The sequence below is a fragment of the Neophocaena asiaeorientalis genome, unplaced genomic scaffold (genome assembly GCF_003031525.2).
Source record: "Neophocaena asiaeorientalis asiaeorientalis breed wild unplaced genomic scaffold, Neophocaena_asiaeorientalis_V1.1 scaffold59, whole genome shotgun sequence".
Lineage (NCBI taxonomy): Eukaryota > Metazoa > Chordata > Mammalia > Artiodactyla > Phocoenidae > Neophocaena > Neophocaena asiaeorientalis.
In genome coordinates this window covers 3628579-3653269 of record NW_020174268.1, presented here as the reverse complement: position 1 = coordinate 3653269, position 24691 = coordinate 3628579, and the positions used below count along the sequence as shown (strand labels likewise).

General features: G+C 37.4%; 1 protein-coding gene across 5 annotated transcripts in view; it reads left to right on the top strand.

The window, feature by feature from the left end:
• The window catches only part of ZC3H13 (zinc finger CCCH-type containing 13), an 86886-nt gene that overhangs the window by 52720 nt on the left and 9475 nt on the right, over positions 1-24691 (top strand). For 3 of the 5 annotated variants that reach the window (XM_024755430.1, XM_024755431.1, XM_024755429.1), the window contains exons 9-16: positions 2913-3223; positions 5906-6370; positions 10486-10677; positions 14663-14746; positions 15086-15629; positions 19968-20071; positions 20418-21599; positions 22264-22776. In XM_024755430.1, the coding sequence (XP_024611198.1) occupies positions 2913-3223; positions 5906-6370; positions 10486-10677; positions 14663-14746; positions 15086-15629; positions 19968-20071; positions 20418-21599; positions 22264-22776 (3395 nt within the window). The remainder of the gene's footprint in view (positions 1-2912; positions 3224-5905; positions 6371-10485; positions 10678-14662; positions 14747-15085; positions 15630-19967; positions 20072-20417; positions 21600-22263; positions 22777-24691) is intronic. The other 2 variants (XM_024755433.1, XM_024755432.1) reach the window with 1 other exon arrangement.

Here is a 24691-nt window from a genome sequence, read left to right as displayed (position 1 = left end):
CCTGAAGGATAAGTAGGAAGAAAAATATGGTTAAAATGCTGAAGCCGTAATGTGACAACACATTGGTGCTCTGTCCTTAATATGATAGCTTGATTATGTAAGCTTGAACCGAAATTTTTTCTTCCGTGTTATAGACACCAAATTGGAATAGACATGTGATTAGACTGTAATGTGTTTTAAAAGATAGTATTATGAACTATTTTATTTAAGTTTTGTGAACAAATCACCAAAGGGTATTGCAGACATTCCTGAAATAATTTTGAGTATACTCCAGAAATAAACTCAAAACTAACCAAAATGTCAGTTCAGTGGAGAGCCACATTCTTTATTTTTTCAGTTTAGGTATTTCCAAACTGACTAGAACCTAATGAAATTGAAATTGGAAAGCACCAAATGATAGTCAAATTAGAATTTCTCAGTCTTGCAGTGAATTTTCTGTTCAGTATTTGAATAGCCATTGGTCATAAATGGTTTTCCAAATTTGGGCAAGACCCATTGAGCATTTGTACTCATATCTGTTAGTAAATAAATTTCAGTTTAGACTCAATTAAGCTATGGTGGTTTATGTCTTATTTTTTTTTATGTGAGAAATGAATAGCAATTTTTATTAAAAGCGTGAAAGTACTGCAGAATCGTAAGTAACTATAATGATTAGGATAATGTGGTGTTCTAGTTAGCTGACTTTTATTTTTTAAGTCAACTATTATCCAAAAGGTGATTTTGTTTATTTGCTTAATTTCTTGTTTTGCAAAATTCTTTCCTATATATCTGACCACTTTCCTGACTCAGTAACATGTATTTTATAGATTTAAACCTTTTATTGATAAAAGTTCTACTAAGGCATCATTTATAAACAGCATAGTTTAGAGCAGCGGTTCTCAAACAGGGTTGATTCTACCTCCCTGGGGACATTTGGAGAGACCTGGAGTAGTTTTTTATCGGCATGAATGGGTATGGGAGGGAGATGGTACTGGCTTCTAGTAGATAGGGGTCAGGGATGCTGCTCGACATCCTACAATGTACAGGACAGCCCGCCACCACAAAGAATTACTGAATACAAAATGTCAATAGTGTCAAGATTGAGGAATCCTGGTTTAGGATTAATAATGATTTTGCCAACATTGCGGAAGTTAAAAGAATATTTATCATAGGCAGTGAAGGTAATTCTAAAATATTTTGACAGGAACTCATAATTTTTTTGAACAAACATCTGTCCTCAAAATGATTACTTTGAGAAATATGATACTTATCTGAGCATGTGATGTCTGAAGTGTTGTTTTTAAACATTAGTCCTGTTTCTTTTTAGTTATTGCCCAAATGTGTGTATTCTAGCTCTCCGTCACACACACCTTTTGCATATTCATTGTAGACACAGCCCAAGACATAACAGATTATAGGAGTGATTCAGATGTGCTTCATGAGTTTATAAGTTATTTCTGTGGCAGCAAAGAAGATGATTTGAAGGGAGCAGAGGAAGCCTCAGTTAAACCAAAGCTTATGAACTAAATTTCAGTTTGTGCTGCCCAAGAGTGAAGGCAGGTTATTTAAGATAAAGACAGTATAGACAGTATGTCCTTTCCTTAACTCTAGCTTTCTTTCCCTATCCTAAGTGTCAGCCCAGGCAGTGCAAACTTCTGTTTGGCGTAGCTGGTGATAGCTTTTCCCGTCTCCCACAGCCCTGAATTATAGACATTCTTACACCCACTTTCCTAGATCTTACTAGTATGTTTTCTCTTTAGCTCTTTGTGGGTTCCCTCCTCCAATACCTATCTACACTGTCAGAGATAATCTCTGGTAAGAGTGAGTTCCAGACTTTATGTGAGAGTAAGAACCATCTGTGCTCAGGGAGGATGTTACCTGGAAAAGGGAGTGTGCCTTGGAGCCAAAGCTCAGGAGAAGGGCAATGCGTGTCTCATCTAGAACTGTTGCCTCAAGCTGACTTCAAAATCAGTCAGATCTTTAAAAATCAACTTGTTAATGATTTTACATCATTGTGAATTAAAATTTATCTTGGAATTATTACTCACACTTTTAGCTTTAACTTTTACATTCAGGTTTTTTTGTTTGTTTGTTTGTTTGTTTTTTTGGAAATTACTGGAATTTTATTTGCCTCAGGCTTATGACTTGCAACCAAAGACATTGTGCAAAGAAAGCAAAGAGTAAGTACACTTGAGGGAGAAGGAGACAATACACATGGGTGACACAGGAGATCAGGTTGACAAAGGAAGCCATCCATTACACTATATAGATTGCAATATTCAATAGCGATTTCAACAAAACTTCTCTTTTAAATCAAGAGCAAAAAATTAAGCAATGTTTACAGTAGGCATAAATCTTATACAATTCAAAAAGCGTTTTTTTCAGATCATAGAGCATAAAATAGAAAAATGTCTGTGTAGGGGAAGTCTAACTACTGTACATTTATCGCCTATTAAAGTTGCTCATATGTACCACAGTGTTAAAAAAAAACAATACTGAACAAATAAAAACCTTGAAAATTGCCTGATGAAAAATAAAATAACCAGTGGCTTTTAATGGCTTCTCCTGGTTATCAGTGCTACAAAAAGACAAAAATCTTCTCATCTGAACAGGTGATAAAACCAGGCACAATCAAACCGTTACCAAGACCCACCCATAGAAATATACTATCCACCCACATATTTTCCATCAAAAGCTTTTTTGTTTGTTTTAATCTTTGAGGCCCATTTGGTCACAATATGTTACAAAGATTTGTGTATGAGTGTGTATTTCTTTACACCATGATATCATATGTTTGTCTGGCACTATCCTAAGCTAGCTTATAGATGATAATGATATAGAATGTTTGTTTCTTTGTTTTTAAAGAAGATTTTCCTTTGGCTAGAAATGAAAGCCTTGAACACATTTTTTTATTGTTGTTGCTTTCTTTATAGGTCCACTTCCCCAGCAGGACAGCATCACTCTCCTGTATCTTCTAGACATCACTCATCTTCCTCACAATCAGGATCATCTATTCAAAGACATTCTCCTTCTCCTCGCCGAAAAAGAACTCCTTCACCATCTTATCAGAGGACAGTAACTCCACCTTTACGCCGCTCTGCTTCTCCCTATCCTTCACACTCTCTATCTTCTCCTCAGAGAAAGCAGAGTCCCCCAAGACATCGGTCTCCAATGAGAGAAAAAGGGAGGCATGATCATGAACGCACTTCACAGTCTCATGATCGGCGTCATGAAAGGAGGGAAGGTAAATACTCTATTGTGGTTTTTTTTTTAGAGTTCTTTAAGTGGATATTTTCTTTATTAAAAAAATGGACTTTCAGATTTATTGTTAAAATAAGAGACAGAAGAGAACTGTGTTACATTACGTCTCTGTAACACATGAGTGATAGCTCTTGAGGGCAATAGGAGGTGCTTAAGGACACAGAAATGTAAGCTACTAAATAGATGTAAGTGGGCATTTATATGTATTCTAAGTTGGTCCTTTCTTTAGTTATGATGTTTTACTTGAGTACTTTCAAGTTCTAGAAATTTGGGATGGTATGATTCTTAGAGCGTCAGTCTAACTGCTTAGCTAATTCTTCAAAAACAACAGAGGTGAAGGAAAGAAAAGCAGCAAACCAGGGAGCAGAGTTTGAACATATCAGAAATATTTTGACTAAGAGGTGAGGGCTGGGGGAATGTTCAGAAAGTCAGTGTGAACCAAGTGATCAATATTCCAGGTCTAACTCAACAAAGAAGTCAAGCAAAGCAGTTTTCCTTTCTAGATCCCTGAGAATTATGTTAACTTTGAATTTGCTATTCCCTGTTCACGCTGAGATGTTATTATCATCAAAACTTGGCAGTACAATCTAATAGCTCTCATCTCTTTCTGTATTTCTTATCTAAGCTTCTTGTCCTTATTTATTTAACTTAACAAGTCTTTTTCCTGACATTTCCTGAGTTAGTTTTTTAACATAATGAGTACTCAGGAAATACAATACTTGCTGACTTGCAACAACATTTCTGTTTAATGTACATTTTTAAAGCATCGTACAGCATGCTTCTGCACCCCACACAAGACTGACAAAAAGTCACAATTTGAGTATCGTATAGCAGTCGCCTATGAAACATGTCGAAGTTAGTTTATTCTCTTCCAATCAGCAGTGCAAGTTATTTTATTCAAGAAATGATGGATGCATAGGTAGGGACTGGAGAGAGCACCTATTTTAAAGAATTATTCCTTGTGTACATGATTTTGGAACCAGATCAGCACAGCAGTGTTTATGCAACATTGGTAAGATGGGAAAATTCTCTTATACCTATCTATGAACAACTAGAGTTGACTGGGAATATAGTATATATTTCATGACTACTTACTGAATGAAAACTATTATTTCAAAACATAATTTATTAAACACACTAATGAAGGGGAAATTTAGTATGCAGTTGAGTCTCATAGGAATGCTTTTTTGTAGTAAGAAGGGTTTGTGTTATAGGAGGAATCCTTTTGATAATAAACCATACATTTTTAGGTTCTTTGTGAGGAGGGTGTTTCTTTAACCTTCCATACAAGAGATGTAGTAGGCGTTTATTCCTCTCTATTTAGAGGTCATTTTTTGAAATAAGAATAATTTTAGTGAAAGGATGGGGAGGTAGATAAAGAACAAAATATAGTAACTAGATGTATTCGTAAAGACAGCTGGGGGTATCATAAAAAGAGAATCTAATACTAAGTGAACAAATATCTAGGCACATTTGGTATTGGAGGAGGACTGGAAGGGATGGATGTGCACAAAAAGAGATGGGGATGTTGTCAGATTCTTGCCTAGTGCTTCTATCCTTATATGGCATTTATGGATGTAGGCATATGGGCAAAGTTATTTTGCGGGGGAGATAAGTTATTGATGAGAATCTAGGGGGTCTTGTGGATACTGGGTGGAGAAAGTCTGTGGACCTAGCCATAGGTAAATTTATAATGTCCTCGACCAAGAGCTGCTACAGTTGCTTAAATAGCCTCAGATCTTGGGGCTGTTGCAGAGTGTAAGAACAATTTGTGAAGGAATCTGATAAAAAGTACAGGGTTTATTCTTTGAGGGTCTCTTGTTAATTCTTTCAGTTCATATCAGATTTATGCTGTAATCAATTTATACTTTTCTAGGCATCTCTAAAGAACAGTTTCTAATCTTTGCAAATTCCTATGATGTACGGGGCTGACTAAACCATTTAAGCTCTGGGCCTCTGTTCCTTCATTTATACAATGACAAGGTTGGATTAAATAACTATTGAGGTTCATTCCAGCTTTTTTAAAACTGAAATTATTTTTTAAATTTTTCTATGAAATGTTAGAAAATGCCTTAAGTAGAAAAATCTTTAGAGACAGGAGTGTGATTTCATTAAATAGCTCAAAAAATAAATAAGAGAGGGGGGTGGGGGGCAGAGAGAGAGAGAGAGAGAGAGAGAGAGAATATAACAGTATGTGTTTACCAGCCAGCATACTAATAGTAGGCTACTCTCAAGTGCTTAAGTACATTGGAGGTAGTCATGTGTGCTCTAGTCTGGCCTAATACTTGGTAGAGATGATTAAAATCACTTGTGCCTCTGGATCTAAAAGTGATTTCTAAAAAGTAGGCCATCATTGATAGACCAACTTAACTTGTTTCAGTTGTTTAAGATTTATAAGTATGGGTACGTTGATGTGAGAAGATCGTGTTCAAAGTTTATCGAATCAAGACGAATAATCCAGATGTTAATAAAATTACCTTTGGAATTTTAGCTTACAGATAGTTTTCTTTTTCTCATTTGCCCATGTTTTCTCCTTTTATTTTTTGTTAAGAGTATAAATTATGCCATTGTATTAAAAGTTTTAAAGCTCTGTATTAAATACGTCGTCTGGTTTCCTAAAATTTTGTGAAAGGAATTACAGTGTATTTCCAAAATTGCGTTACAGAGACTAGAGGAAAAAGGGATAGAGAAAAGGACACAAGAGAAGAACGAGAGTATGACCAGGAGCAGAGCTCTTCTAGAGACCACAGAGATGACAGAGAACCTCGAGATGGTCGGGATCGGAGAGATGCCAGAGATACTAGAGACCGAAGGGAACTAAGAGACTCCAGAGACATTCGGGACTCCAGGGAGATGCGAGATTACAGCAGAGATAACAAAGAGAGCCGTGATCCCAGAGATTCTCGGTCTACTCGTGATGCCCACGACTACAGGGACCGTGAAAGTCGAGATGCTCATCGAAAGGAGGATGCATATCAGGAAGAATCCCGAAGTTATGGCAGAAACCATTTGAGAGAAGAAAGTTCTCGCACTGAAATAAGAAATGAGTCCAGAAATGAGTCTCGAAGTGAAATTAGGAATGATCGGATGGGCAGAAGTAGGGGAAGAGGTCCAGAGTTACCTGAAAAGGGTAAGGTTTTTGACTTGTCAGTGAACTGTATGTTGTATGTTCATAGAGAAATTATTAACCTCCTAAGATTTGTTTTCTAAAGATACTATTTCTGACGTTCATTATCACTTTGTCAAAGTAATTTTCAATTAATTGAGTTTGTGATTTTCCCTATAAGTTCCGAATAGGAATTATTAGCTACAGTGGCAGAAGATAGATGGGGCTTAGACCTCCTGACTTAGACCTCCTGTTTGAATTATGTCCAGTCATGCCTACCATCTTGTTTAATGTGGAACACTAAGAAAATTGCTATCAGGCAAAAAAGTAGCATCAAAAAGAAATAATTTCTAATAAACAGGTATATAGATAAAATGATCATTAAAATGGGATTAAATGGTGGGCTTTCAAAATTGGTGGTGTCAGAAATGACTGACTTGTGTATTCATCAGTACTTGTGCTTGCTTCAAAGCCACCTCAGAACATCACATATCTGCATCTTGAGCCATTTTTCTCATCTTCCTCTAAAAAGCATTTGCCATCATCATTGTCATCAATAACTACCTACCTATATGTTTTTGACTGTCTCCGAACTGCCTTAACTGAGTTAGCTTTGACCTCTCTCTTCCTCCACCCACTTCGCTCCCCTTCCCCAAAACACTGCTGCAGAATTCTGACCACTCTTACTCTTTCCATAGGCCTGTTGGTTTATCCTGGTCAGTATTACAGTTTCACATTAAGATGAAGGCCCCTCACCTTCTCCTCCATAGTTGTCTTGGCTTTTCTTGGCCCTTTGCTTTTTCATATACATTTAAAAAATGAGTTGTCTTTTTTTTTTAATTTCATGAAAAACTGTTGGATTTTTATTTCACGTACATTAAATTTATTGATTTGTAACTTCTTCTGTTAAGGTCTTGTACATGTTTTGTTCCTGTGTACCCTCTATTTTTGTTGCCATTGTAAATGGTACTTAAAAAAATTCTCTCTTTTTAATAATGCATTCACATGGTTCAGAATTTCAAAGCTGCAAAAGGATGTATAGTGAAAGCCTCCCTTCTATCCCTGACCTGGTTTCTTCTTTCGCCAATTTTGTATGTATCCATCTGAAGAATATTCTACACAAGCAGATGTATATGTCTATTCATTTTCTCCTCTGGTTTTCCAAATATAATTAAAAAAAATTTTTTTATTAAAAAAAACCACACAACTATATACTCTATACCCTGCTGTTTTCACTTAAAAAATATCTTGGGGACTTCCCTGGTGGCGCAGTGGTTAAGAATCAGCCTGCCAATGCAGAGGACACAGGTGTGAGCCCTGGTCCAGGAAGATCCCACATGCCATGGAGCAACTAAGCCTGTGCACCACAACTACTGAGCCTGCGTTCTGGAACCTGCGAGCCACAGCTGCTGAGCCCGTGTGCCACAACTACTGAAGCCCACACACCTAGAGCCCGTGCTCTGCAACAAGAGAAGCCACTGCAGTGAGAAGCCCACGCACCACAACGAAGTGTAGCCCCCACTCGCCGCAACTAGAGAAAGCCTGTGTGCAGCAACAGAGACCCAACACAGCCAAAAATAAATAGATTTATTAAAAAAAAAATCTTGGAGATGGTTCTATATCAGTCAACTTGGTAAATAGCCACCTCCTTTTGAAAGAGTGCATAGTGTATGTTGTAGGATATACCATAAAGTTAATAAATCCTATGTATTAGGTGTTCTAATCTTTTTTTTGTTTTTGAATACTGTTTTAAGTGAATAACTGTACAGGTACACCAAATAATATATTTTAAAACTTTTTTTTGATGCTTATTGCTGGTGTACGGAAATGGTAATTAATATTTTTATACTAATCTTACATTGTGATGTTGCTGTATTTTCTTAGTAGATCTAATTAGATTCTCTTAAACATTTATGTATGGGTGCAGACAGATTTGGCTCTTCCTTTCTGAGTATTATTTATTTACTGTCAAGTAACCTGCTGAGCAGCTGTTTCAATGAACTGTTTACTACAAGTGATATAATGGGTTCTTTGCTTTGTTTCAGATTTTAAAGGATTATTGCTGGCATTTCACCATTAAGCATGGTGTTTGTAAATTTTTAGCAGATGCTTTTTATTGTGTTAAGGATGTCTCCTAATTTTCCAAACTTAGCTGACAGCTTCTATCATGACTGTTTTTCTGTATCTTGAGATCATATAGTCAGTCTCTTTTAGCTTGTTACTTATGTTAATGTATTTTTTAAAATTTAGAACTATTCTTGCATTTCTAAGATAAATACACATTTCGTTTTTTAAAAAAGTTCTAAAATAGGTGTGTTAAAATTTAATTTTGAATTAAGTATCTTTGTTTTTAATTGAGATTGGCATATAATCAGTGGTATGATGGTAAATATTTAACAACTTACTCTTCAGGCAAAACGCCCTGGCTTGTAGCTAATGCCAATTTCCATGGTATAAATTACTCCTGCCATAGCAGATTTTGAGTTACTAACGTCACTCGGTGTGGACATGGGAAGAGGTGCACACAGTTGGCTCTTCGGAGCCAGTGTTAACCGGTTCCACCATACCACTGCATAGCTCTTGTTTTTTATATTGTCTTTGTTTGGTTTGGTGATCAGAGTTATAGTAGCCATATAAAATGTGTTGCTTCTGTTTTTCTCTTCTTTGGAACAATTTATGTATAAATAATTAGTTATCTTTTTTTATATATATATTTTTATTTTTGGCTGCGTTGCGTCTTTGTTGCTGCATGTGGGCTTTTCTCTAGTTGCAGCGAGCAGGGGCTACTCTGTTGCGGTGCGCAGGCTTCTCCTTGTGGTGGCTTCCCTTGTTGTGGAGCATGGGCTCTAGGCGCGCGGGCTTCAGTAGTATGGCTCGCAGGCTTTAGAGCGCAGGTTCAGTAGTTATGGCGCATGGGCTTAGTTGCTCTGCAGCATGTGGGATCTTCCGAGACCAGGGCTCGAACCCATGTCCCCTGCGTTGGCAGGCGGACTCTCAACCACTGCGCCATCAGGGAAGCCCTACCATTTTTTTTTTATCCACATTTTTTTCCCATTCATCTGTCATTGGGCATTTAGGTTGCTTCCATGTCTTGGCTATTGTAAATAATGCTGCAGTGAACATGGGAGTAAAGATATCTCTTTCAGATCCTGATTTCAGTTCCTCTGTTTCTATACCCAGAAGTGGAATTGCTGGATCATATAGTAGTTCTGTAATTTTTTGAGGAACCTCCATACTATTTTCCACAGTGTGTGTGTATCCTTGTATTACCATCGCCACAATCAAGATACTCAGCTGTATCATCACAAGACTCCCTGTGTTACCTCTTTATAGCCACGCTCAAATCCCCTCCCCTATCCTTGACTGCTGGCAACCACTAATATGTCCATCATTTTATAATTGTTATTTCACAGATGTTACATAAATGGAATCCTGCTGTCTGTATGCTGTTGAGATTGGCTTTTTCACTCAGCACAGTTTCCTTGAGGTTCATCCAAGTTGTGTGTATCAACAGTTTGCTCCTTGTTGTAATATTCCATGATCCGGATGTACCACAGTTTGTTTAGCCTTCACCCACTGAAAGACATTTGGGTACTTTCCAGTTTGGGGCTATAACTACTGTGAACATTCTAAAACGTTACTACTCTGAACATTCATTTCCCAATTTTTCAATGAAAAATTTCAGGTACCACCTACTGTCAACAAAGTACCTTGGTTCTGTATTGGAATGTTTTCACTATAAACTGTAGTCAATGCAATACATCCATATCCTGAATTATTTTTATGATATTTCTGTGATTTAGATATGAATTAATAGTTTTTATTTTTTGTTTCGTTGTTTTTTGGCTTAATTGAAATGAGTCTCTTTGCTTTATGATTCCATTATATGTCCTTTTTGATAGGTAGGGAAAACTGGTACTTAGCTTACCCAAGTCAGTCATTAGACACCTTGGGTGTTCTGATCCAACATTTAATATCCTTTTTGACAATGAATACCACACTTTGAAATACAAAAAAAACCCACCAAAACCAGAAAAACCCCACATATCTTTATATGTTTTGGGGAGGAAAGATTGTGACTGACAACTTGCCGAATAAAGTGTACTTGTTAAATATTTGTGTGAATATCCTTTGTTTAGGAAGTCGAGGAACAAGAGGTTCTCAAATTGATAGTCATAGTAGTACTAGCAACTATCATGACAGCTGGGAAACTCGAAGTAGCTATCCTGAAAGAGACAGATATCCTGAAAGAGACAACAGAGATCAAGCAAGAGATTCTTCCTTTGAGAGAAGACATGGAGAGAGAGACCGTCGTGACAACAGAGAGAGAGGTTTGTTAAATGAAATATTACTAAATAGTGACCGACATTGATTGGGAGAATTGTTTTTTTTTTCAACCATTATCAGTTTACTTTTTAACATAAAATATCTTTTAAGACTTTGGCTTGTTGACACGTTTTAAATTATTATACTTATTCATATAATCTTCCATTTTTACTTAGTTTAGGAGAGATTATTTAAATAGCTAGCTACCAGTACCTACTTGGTAACAGAGCAGGTGCTGAATTAGTAGGTACTTGCATACTGCAAGAGTTAAGGTGCCTTGCTGTATGTCTCTTACCTTAACCAAACAGCTCACAACGTTTTAAAGAATATAGATGCTTGGGTGACGTTTCAGGTATTTCTGATTCAGGAGGTAAAGTTTCTCATCTGAGTATCCTGGCCACTCACTCACTAGCTGTGATACACAGTCTTGTAAGGACTGCCAGGAAGAAACAAGAAAAAACTGATAAAGATAGTGCTGGGGGTTGTTTAGAGAAATGTTTTATTCATGTTCCTTCCTGAGAATATGTAATACTTGGTTTAAATTTAAATTCTTGTATATTTTAAGCTAAAAGTGTTCTGTTACTACTAGGTGATCTCTTAAATCAGTTTTTTTAAAAATAAATTTATTTTTTGCTGTGTTGGGTCTTCGTTGCTACACGCGAGCTTTCTCTAGTTATGGTGAGCGGGGACTACTCTTCATTGCAGTGCGGTGGCTTCTTATTGCAGTGGCTTCTCTTGTTGCGGAGCATGGGCTCTAGGCGCATGGGCTTCAGTAGTTGTGGCACGTGGGCTCAGTAGTTGTGGCTCGCGGGCTCCAGAGCACAGGCTCAGTAATTGTGGCGCACGGGCTTAGTTGTTCCCTGGCATGTGGGATCTTCCCAGACCAGGGATTGAACCCATGTCTCCTGCAGTGGCATGCAAATTCTTAACCACTGCGCCACCAGGGAAGTCCCTTAAATCAGTTTTGAAGCAAGATACTAGAAGGCATTTAAGAAGGGTTATAAGTACTTTCTTTAACAGGCTTTTATTCTGTACAGATTAGGGCCTTTAAACATTTATGACCTTATGAAGGTCTTACTAACCTTGCCTGCTTACTAAAGTAAGGTTTGCTGTAATGCTGAGGTTAATATAGTACAAGACTTGATGGAGTAGGGAATTGAGTATTGATGCTTCACAGGGGGCTGAATTAAATCAAATATTCTTTATAATATTAAGTCAGAGAATATATATTTTAAATCCTTTATCTTTCAATATCTGTGAGTTTATGTATGATAAGAGAATCTATGTTTCATATTTTAGGAGATTTGGGCTAAGAGAAGGGTAGTAATTTTTCCAGTGTTAGAGAAGTAAGTTCTAAAGCTAAAAGTCGAACTCAGGTCTTCTGACTATAAGTCTTATTCCCTTTTTATTTTATTTTACTGTAACTACTTCAATAAATATCAGTTGTATGATTGAAAGAGAAATATGTTTTTGATAACGATATATTCTACAAATGTTTATTGAGTACCCATGCACTTTGCTAGGTTTTTGGAGTGCAACACTTGTGCTTATAGAACTTTATAAAGGGGACGATATCCCCCCTGAAAAAAGAAAAGTGATTGTTGGGTGCTGTCAAGGAAACATTCAAGGGATTCAGACAGAAATAAAGGATGAGAGGGACCTACTTTATTCAGATAGTGTGCTTATGAAAAATTTGCGATGACATTTATGCAGAGGCATAAATGGAAGGGAAGAAGCTAGCATTGCAAGTATTGGAGGATAAAAACATTCCATGCAGAGGAAAGAATGTGTGCCGATTCCGAGATAGGAAATAGCTTAGTATGTCCTAGAGTTTGAAATAAGATCATTGTGACTAGAATGTGGTGAGCCAAGGGAGATAGATAAAGGTTGAAGGTAGAGATGTGTTCAGGACCTTGTTCTGTGCTCAGGAATTTAAATCTTCCCGTTAGTTCTTCACAGCCTAATTAGGGTACGAATAGACAGTTAAATATGATAAATACTACTATTATATAAAGTTCTGTGAGAAGACAAAAATGCAGACAGAATACTGAGGCAGTCTATAAAAGCTTCCTAAAGAAGAGACATCTGAATTAGGGCCTGAAAGATAAGTAGGAGTTGGCTAGAAGGAATCATGGAAGAAACACTGCAGGGAGAGGGTGCAACATGTGCAGACACACAGGACTAAAAGAAACATATGCTTTGGAGTAGTAAAGAGTTATGAGGTTGGAGTAGAGGTGTGCTGTAATCGGTAGGGAAGGAAAGAAGCTAGGAAGAAGGATGGGGGTGTGTGTGGTGAGAGACTATAGACCACGTTGTAAATGGCCTAGTAAGTCAGGCTAAAAATTTTGGATTTATTTGCCTTTTTCATTGCCTAGGAGATAAGTAATTTTAAGCAGTTTTTTTGTTTGTTTAGCAGCTGGAAAAAAATATAGAGTTTTCCTCAGAAAAAGAAAAAAGGTATTAAGGAGTCTGGCAAAAGACGGAAGACAAGGATACCAACCAGTTAGACCATTGATAACATGGGCATCTAAGGAGAGCTGATCCAAGTCTAAGTTAACTATTAATTGTAGGGATTGAGAGAGGAAATAGAATAAAGAAATATTTTGAGATTGAAATTGATGGTACTTGGAAAACTCAGAGGTTTCCAGCTTTCATGAATGGGTATACCATTCATTAAAATAAGGAAATACATGAAGACAAGTATGCTTTTGAAGAACACATTTTTGGGGAAAGATAGGGAAGATGGTTGAGGTGTGTTAAAGTGGTGTTCCTTTCCATTTTCTCTGAAGTAAGTAACCTTGTCATTGTGGTTGGGAAAATAGACTTTTTATTTGTCAAAAAAAGCTTGCCTGAGTAAAGGAGTCTGTTCCCTAACATTGCTTTAATCAGGAATTTCAAGTATGAATTACTATAAGTTGCAGTATTGAATTTGTTTGAGGTTGTTTTGTAATCATTGTGACATTAGTATGATCCCCAAACCAAGAATTCAGACAGTCTAAGACATGTGTGTACAGCCTTCCAGGAATCTAGAGTGCAGTACAATAGAACCATTTTAAATTTAAACTGGTTTCAGCAAAAGTAAAAAAGAATTTAAGAAAATTGACTTCTAGTCCTGATGTTCCAAGTATCTACCATCTCTGTGACTTTGACAAATCAACTTCTGACCATAAATTCTAAGAAGAAAAGGGGTAAAGGGGCTGGACAAGGTTTAGCTTTGTTTTGTTTTAGCTTTAAAATTCTGTGAATTTTCATATCTTGATCTAATAAATATGGATAATTCTTATATTTTTCATCTGTGATAAAGGAAATTCAAATTATTAGATTGAAGCCTTCACTAAAAATATCCTAAAATTATTCTGCTTAATAAGTTAATGTCAGAGATTGCACTTACAAACCTGTTGGCCATATTGTAGTATGCCTTTTATGACTAACTAGTAAACAATACTGTGTAGTGTGAAAATAGAGATATCGCAGTAGCCTAGATCATAGCACAGTGACCTACTTTCAAAAATGGCTATCTCTGTGGAAAAGTTCATGCCATTTTCTTAGACATCTTTTGATCCCAGACTAATTTCTTGCTCAACTGGGCATACTGGGTAGCATGCATTCAGTTTGTGTTTATATGATTCATGTATTAAAATATATATATATATATATAAATGTGATGGGGTTATCATTTAACATTTTAAGAAAACAGCTCTTCATCTGAGTAATCAGTTATATGATTAAATAAAATTTTTAGTCGATTAGTAGTTATTAATTATAAATATATATCACTAATATGAAACACTTTTTACATTTGATTATTTCAAGATTGCTAAGCATCAGTACCCTTAATATTCTAGTTTATGATAATGTTGCAGCAACAAATATTGACAGATGTTTTGTTCTACTATATTTTCCTCACATAATAGCTGCACTTTGATGTGTATATATTTCGGCCTGAAATTAGAGGTGTGACTTACGAGGGAAATTTTTTTTTTCCTTCAGCTCTTATCTTCTTCACCTCCTGCTGCCCCTATCCTTTGCCACCAGTGTTCTCAGGTCCTGCTGGGGGGACAGAGAAGATCAGAGGTGAAGGGTAGAGATGGCAGAAAGTGGGGTTGGAGCAGTGGGCTGGAGGTAGGGTAGGGAGCATGCAGAGAAGGATCCAAGGTGGATCAGTGGGAGGCGGGAGGGGGGTTGATGGGGAGCAGAAAACATGGTAGTTAGAGGGCAAATAAAAATTACCTTTAAGAAAAAGGAACGTTTTTAAACATCTAGTGGTGATTATTTGGATGATTAAATTAAAAGTAAATACAGTACCTGATTTATATTTGTTGCCAGTGTGACCCTATGCACAGATAAAATGTAAGATTTGCCATACTGTCATCTGTGAAATTAATCACTGACAAAACTTGGTTTTCATTGTAGATCAAAGACCAAGCTCACCAATTCGACATCAGGGAAGGAATGACGAGATTGAGCGTGATGAAAGAAGAGAGGAACGAAGAGTAGACAGAACGGATGATAGAAGAGACGAAAGGCCCAGGGAAAGAGATCGGGAAAGAGAGCGGGAGCGGGAGAGAGAGAGGGAACGGGAGAGGGATCGGGAGAGAGAGAAAGAAAGAGAACTAGAAAGAGAGCGCGCTAGGGAACGGGAGAGGGAGAGAGAGAGGGAGAAAGAGAGAGACCGGGAAAGAGAGAGAGATCGGGACCACGATCGAGAGAGGGAAAGAGAGAGGGAGCGAGACAGGGAAAAAGAGCGGGAGCGGGAGAGAGAAGAAAGGGAGCGGGAGAGAGAGCGGGAGAGGGAGAGAGAGCGAGAGCGAGAAAGAGCGAGAGAAAGGGAGAAAGAGCGAGAACGCCAGAGGGAGTGGGAAGACAAAGACAAAGGACGAGAGGACCGCAGAGAAAAGCGGGAAGATATCCGAGAAGACAGGAATCCAAGAGATGGGCACGAGGAGAGAAAATCAAAGTAAGTGATTGTGAACCAGTTTTTTACATGTCAGTGAGGAATTCAGAAAGTTCCATTTAATGCTTCTCGGGGGCCCCTAATATCCTCTTAATTCTTTTTCCTCTCCACATTTTCCTGTATTTTAGTTTTATTATATGTATTTGGTGTTCAACATCTTTTGAATTGTCTAGGAAAAAACAGTTTTCCCATTCTACTATTTCTGTATCCAAGGGATATAGTTAATAATTCTTGTTTACTGTTTGATTACAGCCATCTAAAAAAAATTAAGTTAGTTATTTTTGGCTGGCTTGGGTCTTTGTTGCTGTGCGCGGGTTTTCTCTAGTTGTGGTGCATGGGGGCTACTCTGAGTTGTGGTGCGCGGGCTTCTCATTGCAGTGGCTTCTCTTGTTGCAGCTCATGGGCTCTAGGCGCGTAGGCTTCAGTAGTTGTGGTGCACGGGCTTATTTGCTCCGTGGCATGTGGGATCTTCCCGGACCAGGGCTCGAACCCGTGTCCCCTGCATTGGCGGGCAGATTCTTAACCACTGTGCCACCAGAGAAGCCCAATTACAGCCATTTTTGATGGTACATTGGTTTATTTGACTGCTACAGACTTGTTTTTAACAGGAATCCACCAACCTAAAAGTGGTAGCATCAGTGGGTTTATGTCCCATCATATCCACTTTATAAGTATTTAATGGAGTTGGCTTGTCACCAAGACATAATGCTTGTGCTATTCCTGATAATCCTTTATGAGTTCTGTGTACGTATAAGTCTAGAGTCACTACCCCCAGGCTGCAGAAGCATTTACAGTGTCTTAGAACTGAGGAAATTCTGGAACCACTGCATGGCTAGAAGGAGATGAGAGATAGGGAGGTATCCTCTCTTGGGTTGTGGAGTTATAGTAGATTATTGGAATAAAAAGATGTGTTCTTATTATCTTATATATCTGAGGGCATCTTCTCTCTTCTTTCTTTTCTTTCTCTCTTTGTTTTTCTTTTTTTTTTTATTATCGGTAAGAATTTATTTGCTCTGGTATCTGGGAAGTCCAGGGTTAGTTTTTGTTTTGATGTGACTACTATATCCAGATTCTCAAACAAACATAGAGTGGTGTATCTCCACTGTTCTTTTTCTGTATTAGTTTTAGACTCAGAAGGCTTTTACCGAAATGATGGCTAGGATGACCCCAGGGTTATACCTATCAGCTCAGTAGCCCTCTCTGTGCTGGGGCTGTCATCAGTAGAGGAGTTAGATAAGAGAGCTAAGCCAATCACTATAGCCATGAGAAATCTGGACTCTGATTGGTCAGTTTTGAGGTTCTATAGACATAAAACCAAACATATCAAAACTGTTTTTTTTTTCAAATACCAACTAGAATAGAGGGTATATTTAAGTTTGTTAAGACAAACTGGAAATAATTTATATATCCTCAATTTCTTTGCCTCTACCTCTACCTTATTTGCCTCATGGTGAATACACTCTCTGCTTTAGGCTTTTTTCATCATTGCTATTATGGATTTTGGTTATAAACAAACAACGTAGCACAGAAATGGAGGCTTCTTCCATTAGGTCTTGCCTTCCCTTCAGTCTGCAGCCAAGGTTTTCTGTAGTTCACTCTCGCTTCCCTCTCGCCACATTTAAAAAAAATCTCACATTAACATGAAATTGATAATACCTTTCACACATGCAGGCACACAGTACATTATTATTTCTCTTCTCTCCTCTGACCTCTTTAACTCTCTATCTTCTAAGATTAAAATTCTGAAATCTTTGCTATTTATTTATTATTATTTAATCCTATGCTTTGATTATATTTTACATGGCTCTGATCTCAGCTTACAGTAGCCAAAATTTCTTCTAGTTTTTCGTGGCTAGACATTCCAAGCATTGACAAGGGCCCCAGAAATTTAGGAGTCAGCAGCTCTATAAAGTAACTAGTTATATGAGGTTAACATCTTGATGTTTTCATCAATTATATTGTCATCTCAGTAGTTGAATTTATCCAGCACTTTTGTTTTTAACCATGGTTATGAGGAAGGTGTGTTGAATTGCCGTAGTATTTATTTTACTCTAATTTTGTTTCTGTAGATACTTCCTTGAAATTAAATTTCGTTTTTTTGCATGTTTTATATTTTCTTATGTTATCAATTATCTCTTGCTGTGTATCAAACCACATGAGAAGTTAGAAGTTTAAAACAACCCCATGTGTTTGGTCATGATTCTGTGGGTTAGCAATTTTGTCTCGGTTCAGCAGAGTGGCTCTTCTCCTGGTCTCACTTGGGATCACTCATGCTTCTCCAGTCATTCTGGCAGTTCAGCTCAGTCTGAATGACCCAACGTGGCCTCACTCACATGTCTGGCAGTTGGTGTTGGCTGTTGCTTAGGGCATCTTATTTTCTCTTCCATATGACCTCTCATCCTCCAGTAGTCTAAACTCTACTTTTGCATATGATAGTAGAAACATACCAAGAAGGCAAAAGCAGAAGCTGCAAGGCCTTTTGAGTCCTAAATGTCCAAACTTAAACTGTCATTTTCACCACATCTTCCTGTTGTGGTAAGTCACTGGGCCAGCCCAGATTCAAAGAATGGGGACAGAGACTGCCTAATGATGGCAGGAGCTTTTGATAAGGAATTGCACAAGCTTGGGCCTGTGAGTTGTCATACTACATCTGGGGTCTCCTTTTCCACCTGGTTACTCATCTATATGAATGAGCTGTCAAGGAGAAAATGTGCTCATGTGCTGCAGTGTTTCTCAACTTTTAGCCATAGTATTTACAAACATTGTTAGCTTAAAAAAAAAGTGGTCAAAATTTAACAAAAATATAGGAAAACACTAGAATAACTTAAGTATCCAGAGATATGTCACTAGTCATTTAAAGTTTAACTGAAGAACAAGAAATATAGTGAACATATGAATTATTTTATTAATTTGTCACCAAGCAGATGATACAGTTCTAAGAGACGAGAAGAAACCGATTTTTACAGTGTACCCACAACATGACTGGCACTGGTTTTATGACATAACTAACTTATTCCTCATTGCAATTTTATGAGATGGACCCCCATTTTTTCAGCTATTTTCAGATGAGAAAGCTAAGAATGACTTCAAGGAATTTACCTAAGGTTGCATAATAAGTAACATGACTAGAAGTTGAACTCAAGTCTTTTTTGACTCCAAAGCCAATACTAGATTTTCTCATTTGGCTTCCCAACATAAGGTATTTCTATACCATAAAAAGGTAAAACTAATGAATAATTTTCAGTAGACGGTACATTGATTCCTCTGCTATATGTTACCACTTCGTAGTAGTTAAATCTGGTGAATTTCAGTGAGTTATTCTACATCTACATGAAAAAAATAAGAGGTGGTGCCATGTATTTTAAGTCCACAGTTGTAAGTCTTAACAAATGAAGAATTTTATTAGATGCTGAATACCCTTTGTATGATATAGATAGCTCTGAGAGTATTGGGTTTTTTTTTTTTTTTTGGTTTTAATTGTGTTCTCTTTATTTTTTGCCAGTGTTACCTTTATTTATTTTTAATTTTTATTAGAGTATAGTTGATTTACAATGTTCTGTTAGTTTCAGGTGTACAGCAAAGTGAGTCAGTTATACATATACATACATCCGCTCTTTTTTTTTTTTAAGATTCTTTACCCATATAGGTCATTACAGAGTACTGAGTAGAGTTCCCTGTGCTGTACAGCGGATTCTTATTAGTTGTCTATTTTATATATAGTAGTGTGTATATCTCAATCCCAGTCTCCCAATTTATCCCACCCCACCCTTATCCCCTGGTAACCATAAGTTTGTTTTCTACAAACTCCCGTTTTGTGAATAAGTTCCTTTGAGTGTTATCTTTACTTAGATTGCTAATTGTGATGGAACACTTAAAGTTCTGGATGAAGCAGGAATACACTATTTTTTGAGACCTAAAATTCATAATTTATTGATTATTGGCTATTCATTCATTTATATAATAGAAAATTACCATAGAATTTCCATCACTACCATTTTCTCATTCTATTTTTTTTGTTTCTTTCTTGCCATACTCTTATTGCTTTACAATGTTGTGTTAGTTTCTGCTGTACCACAAAGTGAATCAGCTGTATGTATACATGTATCCCCATATCCCCTCCCTCTTGCGCCTCCCTCCCACCCTCCCTATCCCAGCCCTCTAGGTGGTCACAAAGCAGCGAGCTGATCTCCCTGTGCTATGCAGCTGCTTCACACTAGCTTCTGATAGTGTTATAATCCTACAATTATACATTCTGGTTACAGCAAAAAATAATAGTAAAAATGTAGTAAAGAAATCTTTTTCATCCCCTGGAATTTTATAAATTACATTTGTCCAATTTAGGAAGCGCTATAGAAATGAAGGGAGTCCTAGCCCTCGTCAGTCACCTAAGCGCCGGCGAGAACATTCTCCTGACAGTGACACCTACAACAGTGGAGATGATAAAAGTAAGCAGGATCTGTTTTCCACGTTTCTATAGTCATATTCATTTGTAACCACGAGACCATTCTTTCACATCAATACGAAATGATGAATTAAGATTTAAAATGTTTTCTTGCTCTACTGCCTCTGAATATCTCCCATTGTGACTAAAGTATGTGTTAGAAATAGTCATTCTGCCATAATGGCACTGTCATTTCCTACTAGTTGTAGTAAAGCCATATTTTTATTTTTACTGAAGTTGTTATTTTTAAACTTTTAAAATGAAAAGGGAGACATTGGTTTATTATTTATAGGTAGCATGCAATATTGTTAACATGTTGAAAGTGTGATTACTTCTATCTTTTTGTATAGATGAAAAACACAGACTCTTGAGCCAGGTTGTTCGACCTCAAGAATCTCGTTCTCTTAGTCCATCCCACCTTACAGAAGACAGGCAGGGTAGGTGGAAAGAGGAAGATCGTAAACCAGAAAGAAAAGAAAGTTCAAGGCGCTATGAAGAGCAGGAGTTCAAAGAGAAAGTTTCTTCTGTAGATAAGCAGAGAGAACAGACAGAAATCACAGAGAGCTCAAGAACTCGTTCACAAGACATGATAGGACACCACCCATCTGAAGATCGAGACACATCTGATCGAGCTCATGATGAAAATAAGAAAAAAGCAAAAATTCAAAAGAAACCTATTAAGAAAAAGAAAGAAGATGATGTTGGAATGGACAGGGGTAACACAGAGGCAATGTCTGAAGATGGTCAAGTATTTTCACCAAAAAAAGGACAGAAGAAGAAAACCGTTGAAAAAAAGCGTAAAAGGTCCAAAGGTGATTCTGACATTTCTGATGAAGAAGCAGTCCAGCAGAGTAAGAAGAAGAGAGGCCCACGGACTCCCCCTATCACAGCCAAGGAGGAATTGGTTGAAATGCACAATGATAAGGATGGCGCTATGGAGGATCCTCAGAAGAAAGAAGATACAGCGTTCAGTGACTGGTCTGATGAGGACGTGCCTGACCGTGCAGAGGTGACAGAAGCAGAGCACGCTGCCACAGCTGCTACTCCTGGAAGGACTCCTTCCCCGTCTTCTCTTCCTCCTCCTCCTCCTCCTCTTGCCACGACGACGACTCCCGCTGCCACCACCTTCAACACATTGACCACCAGCATTTCCACCTCTTCCATCCCAGCCAACACCACCAACACTTTTACCAGTGAAGACTCACATAGAAAATGCCATAGAACACGAGTGGAAAAGGTAGAGGCACCTCATGTTACTATAGAAGATGCACCACATCGCAAGCCAGTGGATCAAAAGAGGAGTAGCAGCCTTGGCAGCAATCGGAGTAATCGTAGTCATACATCTGGCCGTCTCCGCTCCCCATCCAATGATTCTGCACATCGAAGTGGGGATGACCAAAGTGGCCGAAAGAGAGTACTGCATAGTGGCTCAAGAGACAGAGAAAAAACAAAAAGTCTAGAAATCACAGGAGAGAGAAAATCTAGGATTGATCAGCTAAAGCGTGGAGAACCCAGTCGAAGTACTTCTTCAGGTAATAAAAATGAAGTATAATCTAACCACTGTTTCCTATGTTAGTATATTTGTATATTTTGTACAGTTTTATGCTTTGTTCAAATCATAATTTTAAAGTAAATGCTAAATTGGTTACTTTATATGCTGCCTTAAATTTCAAGGAACCTAAAAGCTTAACCATCCCACCAAAATGTTACCTGTTATCACATTACTAGCAGCATTATAGTAGAGGTACATTCAATGAAGTCAGTTTAATATCAGGATTTTAGTAGTATATCTTGGTGGAAATACTTACGTATTCAAGTCCTCTATTGATGCCTAAAATTTTAACCTTCTGCCTCTTCTTCCTGCAACCAATACTTTCTCTTTTGACCACAGAAAATAAGGTAGGGGGATAGGAAGAGGTCAGATAATGATCATTTCTTTTACTGCTTAAACACTTTATGTATTTATTTCTTTGAAGATATTTTGTGGTTATAGTGGAAATAAACAAGGAAACATGCTTTTTACATATTTTAATTAACACTTGGAGAGATGGAATTTTTCATTAAGATGGGTCCTTTGGATAATTTAAAATAAATATAGAAATAGATAAATTGTCAGTTTTGAAGGGCCTTAAAATGAAGCCTTTTATTTCCATTTTATCACGTGTTAACTCTTTGTATATGGTGTATTTATTTTAGATCGCCAGGATTCAAGAAGCCATAGTTCAAGAAGAAGTTCTCCTGAGTCAGATCGCCAGGTCCATTCAAGATCAGGGTCGTTTGATAGCAGAGATAGGCTTCAAGAGCGTGATCGTTACGAGCATGAGAGAGAACGGGAGAGAGAGAGGAGAGATACACGGCAGAGAGAATGGGAGCGAGATGCCGATAAAGATTGGCCCCGGAACAGGGACCGAGATCGACTGCGGGAACGGGAGAGAGAACGAGACAAAAGGAGAGACTTGGACAGGGAAAGGGAGAGATTAATCTCTGATTCTATGGAAAGGGACAGGGACAGAGACAGAACTTTTGAGAGTCCTCAAATAGAGTCTGTAAAACGCAGTGAAGCAAAACTGGAGAGTGAACATGAGAGAGACCTAGAAGGCACTTCCCGGGACTCTTTAGCTTTGGAAAAAGAAAGAATGGATAAAGATCTAGGATCTCTGCAGGGATTTGAAGATACAAATAAAGCTGAGAGAACAGAGAGTATGGAAGGTGAGTGTCACGCCTTTTTGTCGGTTTCAACGCTCCATTCCTTTTCAGATTTCATAGCAAACAAATATTTCCTTTTGAAAGGTCATCTGATACACATATTGACTCCATTGTTATAGGGAAAATAGAGTTTATAAGGAAAAGCCTTATAATACTTAAAAAATGTGTTCCACTCATTAGTACTATCAAGGTAGACTTGGTTCAAATAAGCCTAAATGAAATAAATGATTACAGTCGTCCCTCAGTCCCTCAGTATCTGCAGGAATGGGTTCCAGAGCCCTCCACAGATAGTAAAATCTGGGCATGCTCAGGTCCCTTATTAAAATGACTTCCCGCTCCTAGAATGAGGGACCCTGAGAAGGCCACATCCACCCTTCTGCCCACTCAGAGCCAGCCTCAGCTATGGACATCCATTCTCCAATCCTTCACCCCTGATAATGCTATACAAGCTGACTTACGCCTCTGCACTCTGAATGAGCTTCCTTCTCTAGGCTTCTCTGTACCTGCTCTTCCCATTGCCTGATAGACCTTTTATCTTCTCTTACTCAAACTGCAAGTCCCAGTTTATGCATTATTTCCTCTACGAAGCCTTCTCTGCTAAAGGTGCTTTACTCTTTCAAATCGCCGTAGCACCTTGTTTATACATCTTTAATAGCATCCCTGTGCCATATTATAATTATTTTTCCGTAGTTTTCTCACCACTATACTGTACTCCTTTGTTAGGCACCATAGCTTTTCATTTCTTTATCATCAGGACTCTAGTAAGGACACAATAAATGGCTGATGAATGAAAATATGTTCTGCTGTGCATACATGTTCTGCATCTTATTCTTTGGTGAGTTATAGCCCAGGTTAACAATAGGAATGGCCCCCCTGAAAATTCTTCTGGAAGTTCTGCCTCCACTACACCATTGTTCTGACATAACCTCTCTACTTCAAGCCCCGAAGAAACTTCTGGGATACTTAGTACATAAGCAGTAATATTTTATATTCTTTTTATTTGCTGTATTGTAGCACTAGTCCCAGAATAAAATTCACATTCTTTTAAAACTATAAACATCCTTACATCTTTTGGTTATTTGGTTAGATATATTCCAATACGCCAACTGTTAACATATTTTTTCTACTTGACAAAAACATTTCTGCCTCAGTGGTCTTCACATTTTTATCTCAAATCTGAATTTAAATGGCATCAGTTTGTGAACCATAGCACTATTAGAGGTACAACCTTGGGTATAATTGAACATAATTTTAACCAATCATTGTAATATCTCTCTTGTGATAGGAGTTCGTGCCCTTCATCCCTAAAATATACCATTCATTGGTTGTGATCACAGATAACATAGCATAGAAATTTAGAGGTGAATTACCTATTGTGAAATGCAAAATTTTATCCCGTTGAAGTAGGACAATGAGTTTGATAAAGCTTGAAAAGTTAAAAATCCTATTATTTGCATTTATGTTTAGATGTATATCTGTGTAATGAAGTTATTAAAATTGTTTACTTTAGAAGTGAATGGTGGGGGTATGAGGAGATTACTACAGAATTTAATAGAGTAGAAAATTATTAGAATGACTAGAAACATCTCATAGTTTATTATATTTTATTTGCTGTAAGTTTTATAAAGCATGCTGTTGCATTTTGAGAACTAGTGTTGTAAACTCAGTAAAGTGTATGGATAACACCTGATTAGAAGTATTAAGGGTGCTGTATAGTTTTATGATAATTCAAGTTCACAACTAAGTCACCAGGAGACAAAGCTTTAGCCTAGGTAGTTGAGAAAAGTTGGTAAATAAAGAAATGGAAGGCACGCTAGTGGTTAAAGTTTCAAATAAATTTTACTAATTAGTTTGCAAGTTCTTTAAAATTAATGAATTTATTTTGATAAAGAAATTAATGCATCCTTTTGAAATTAGA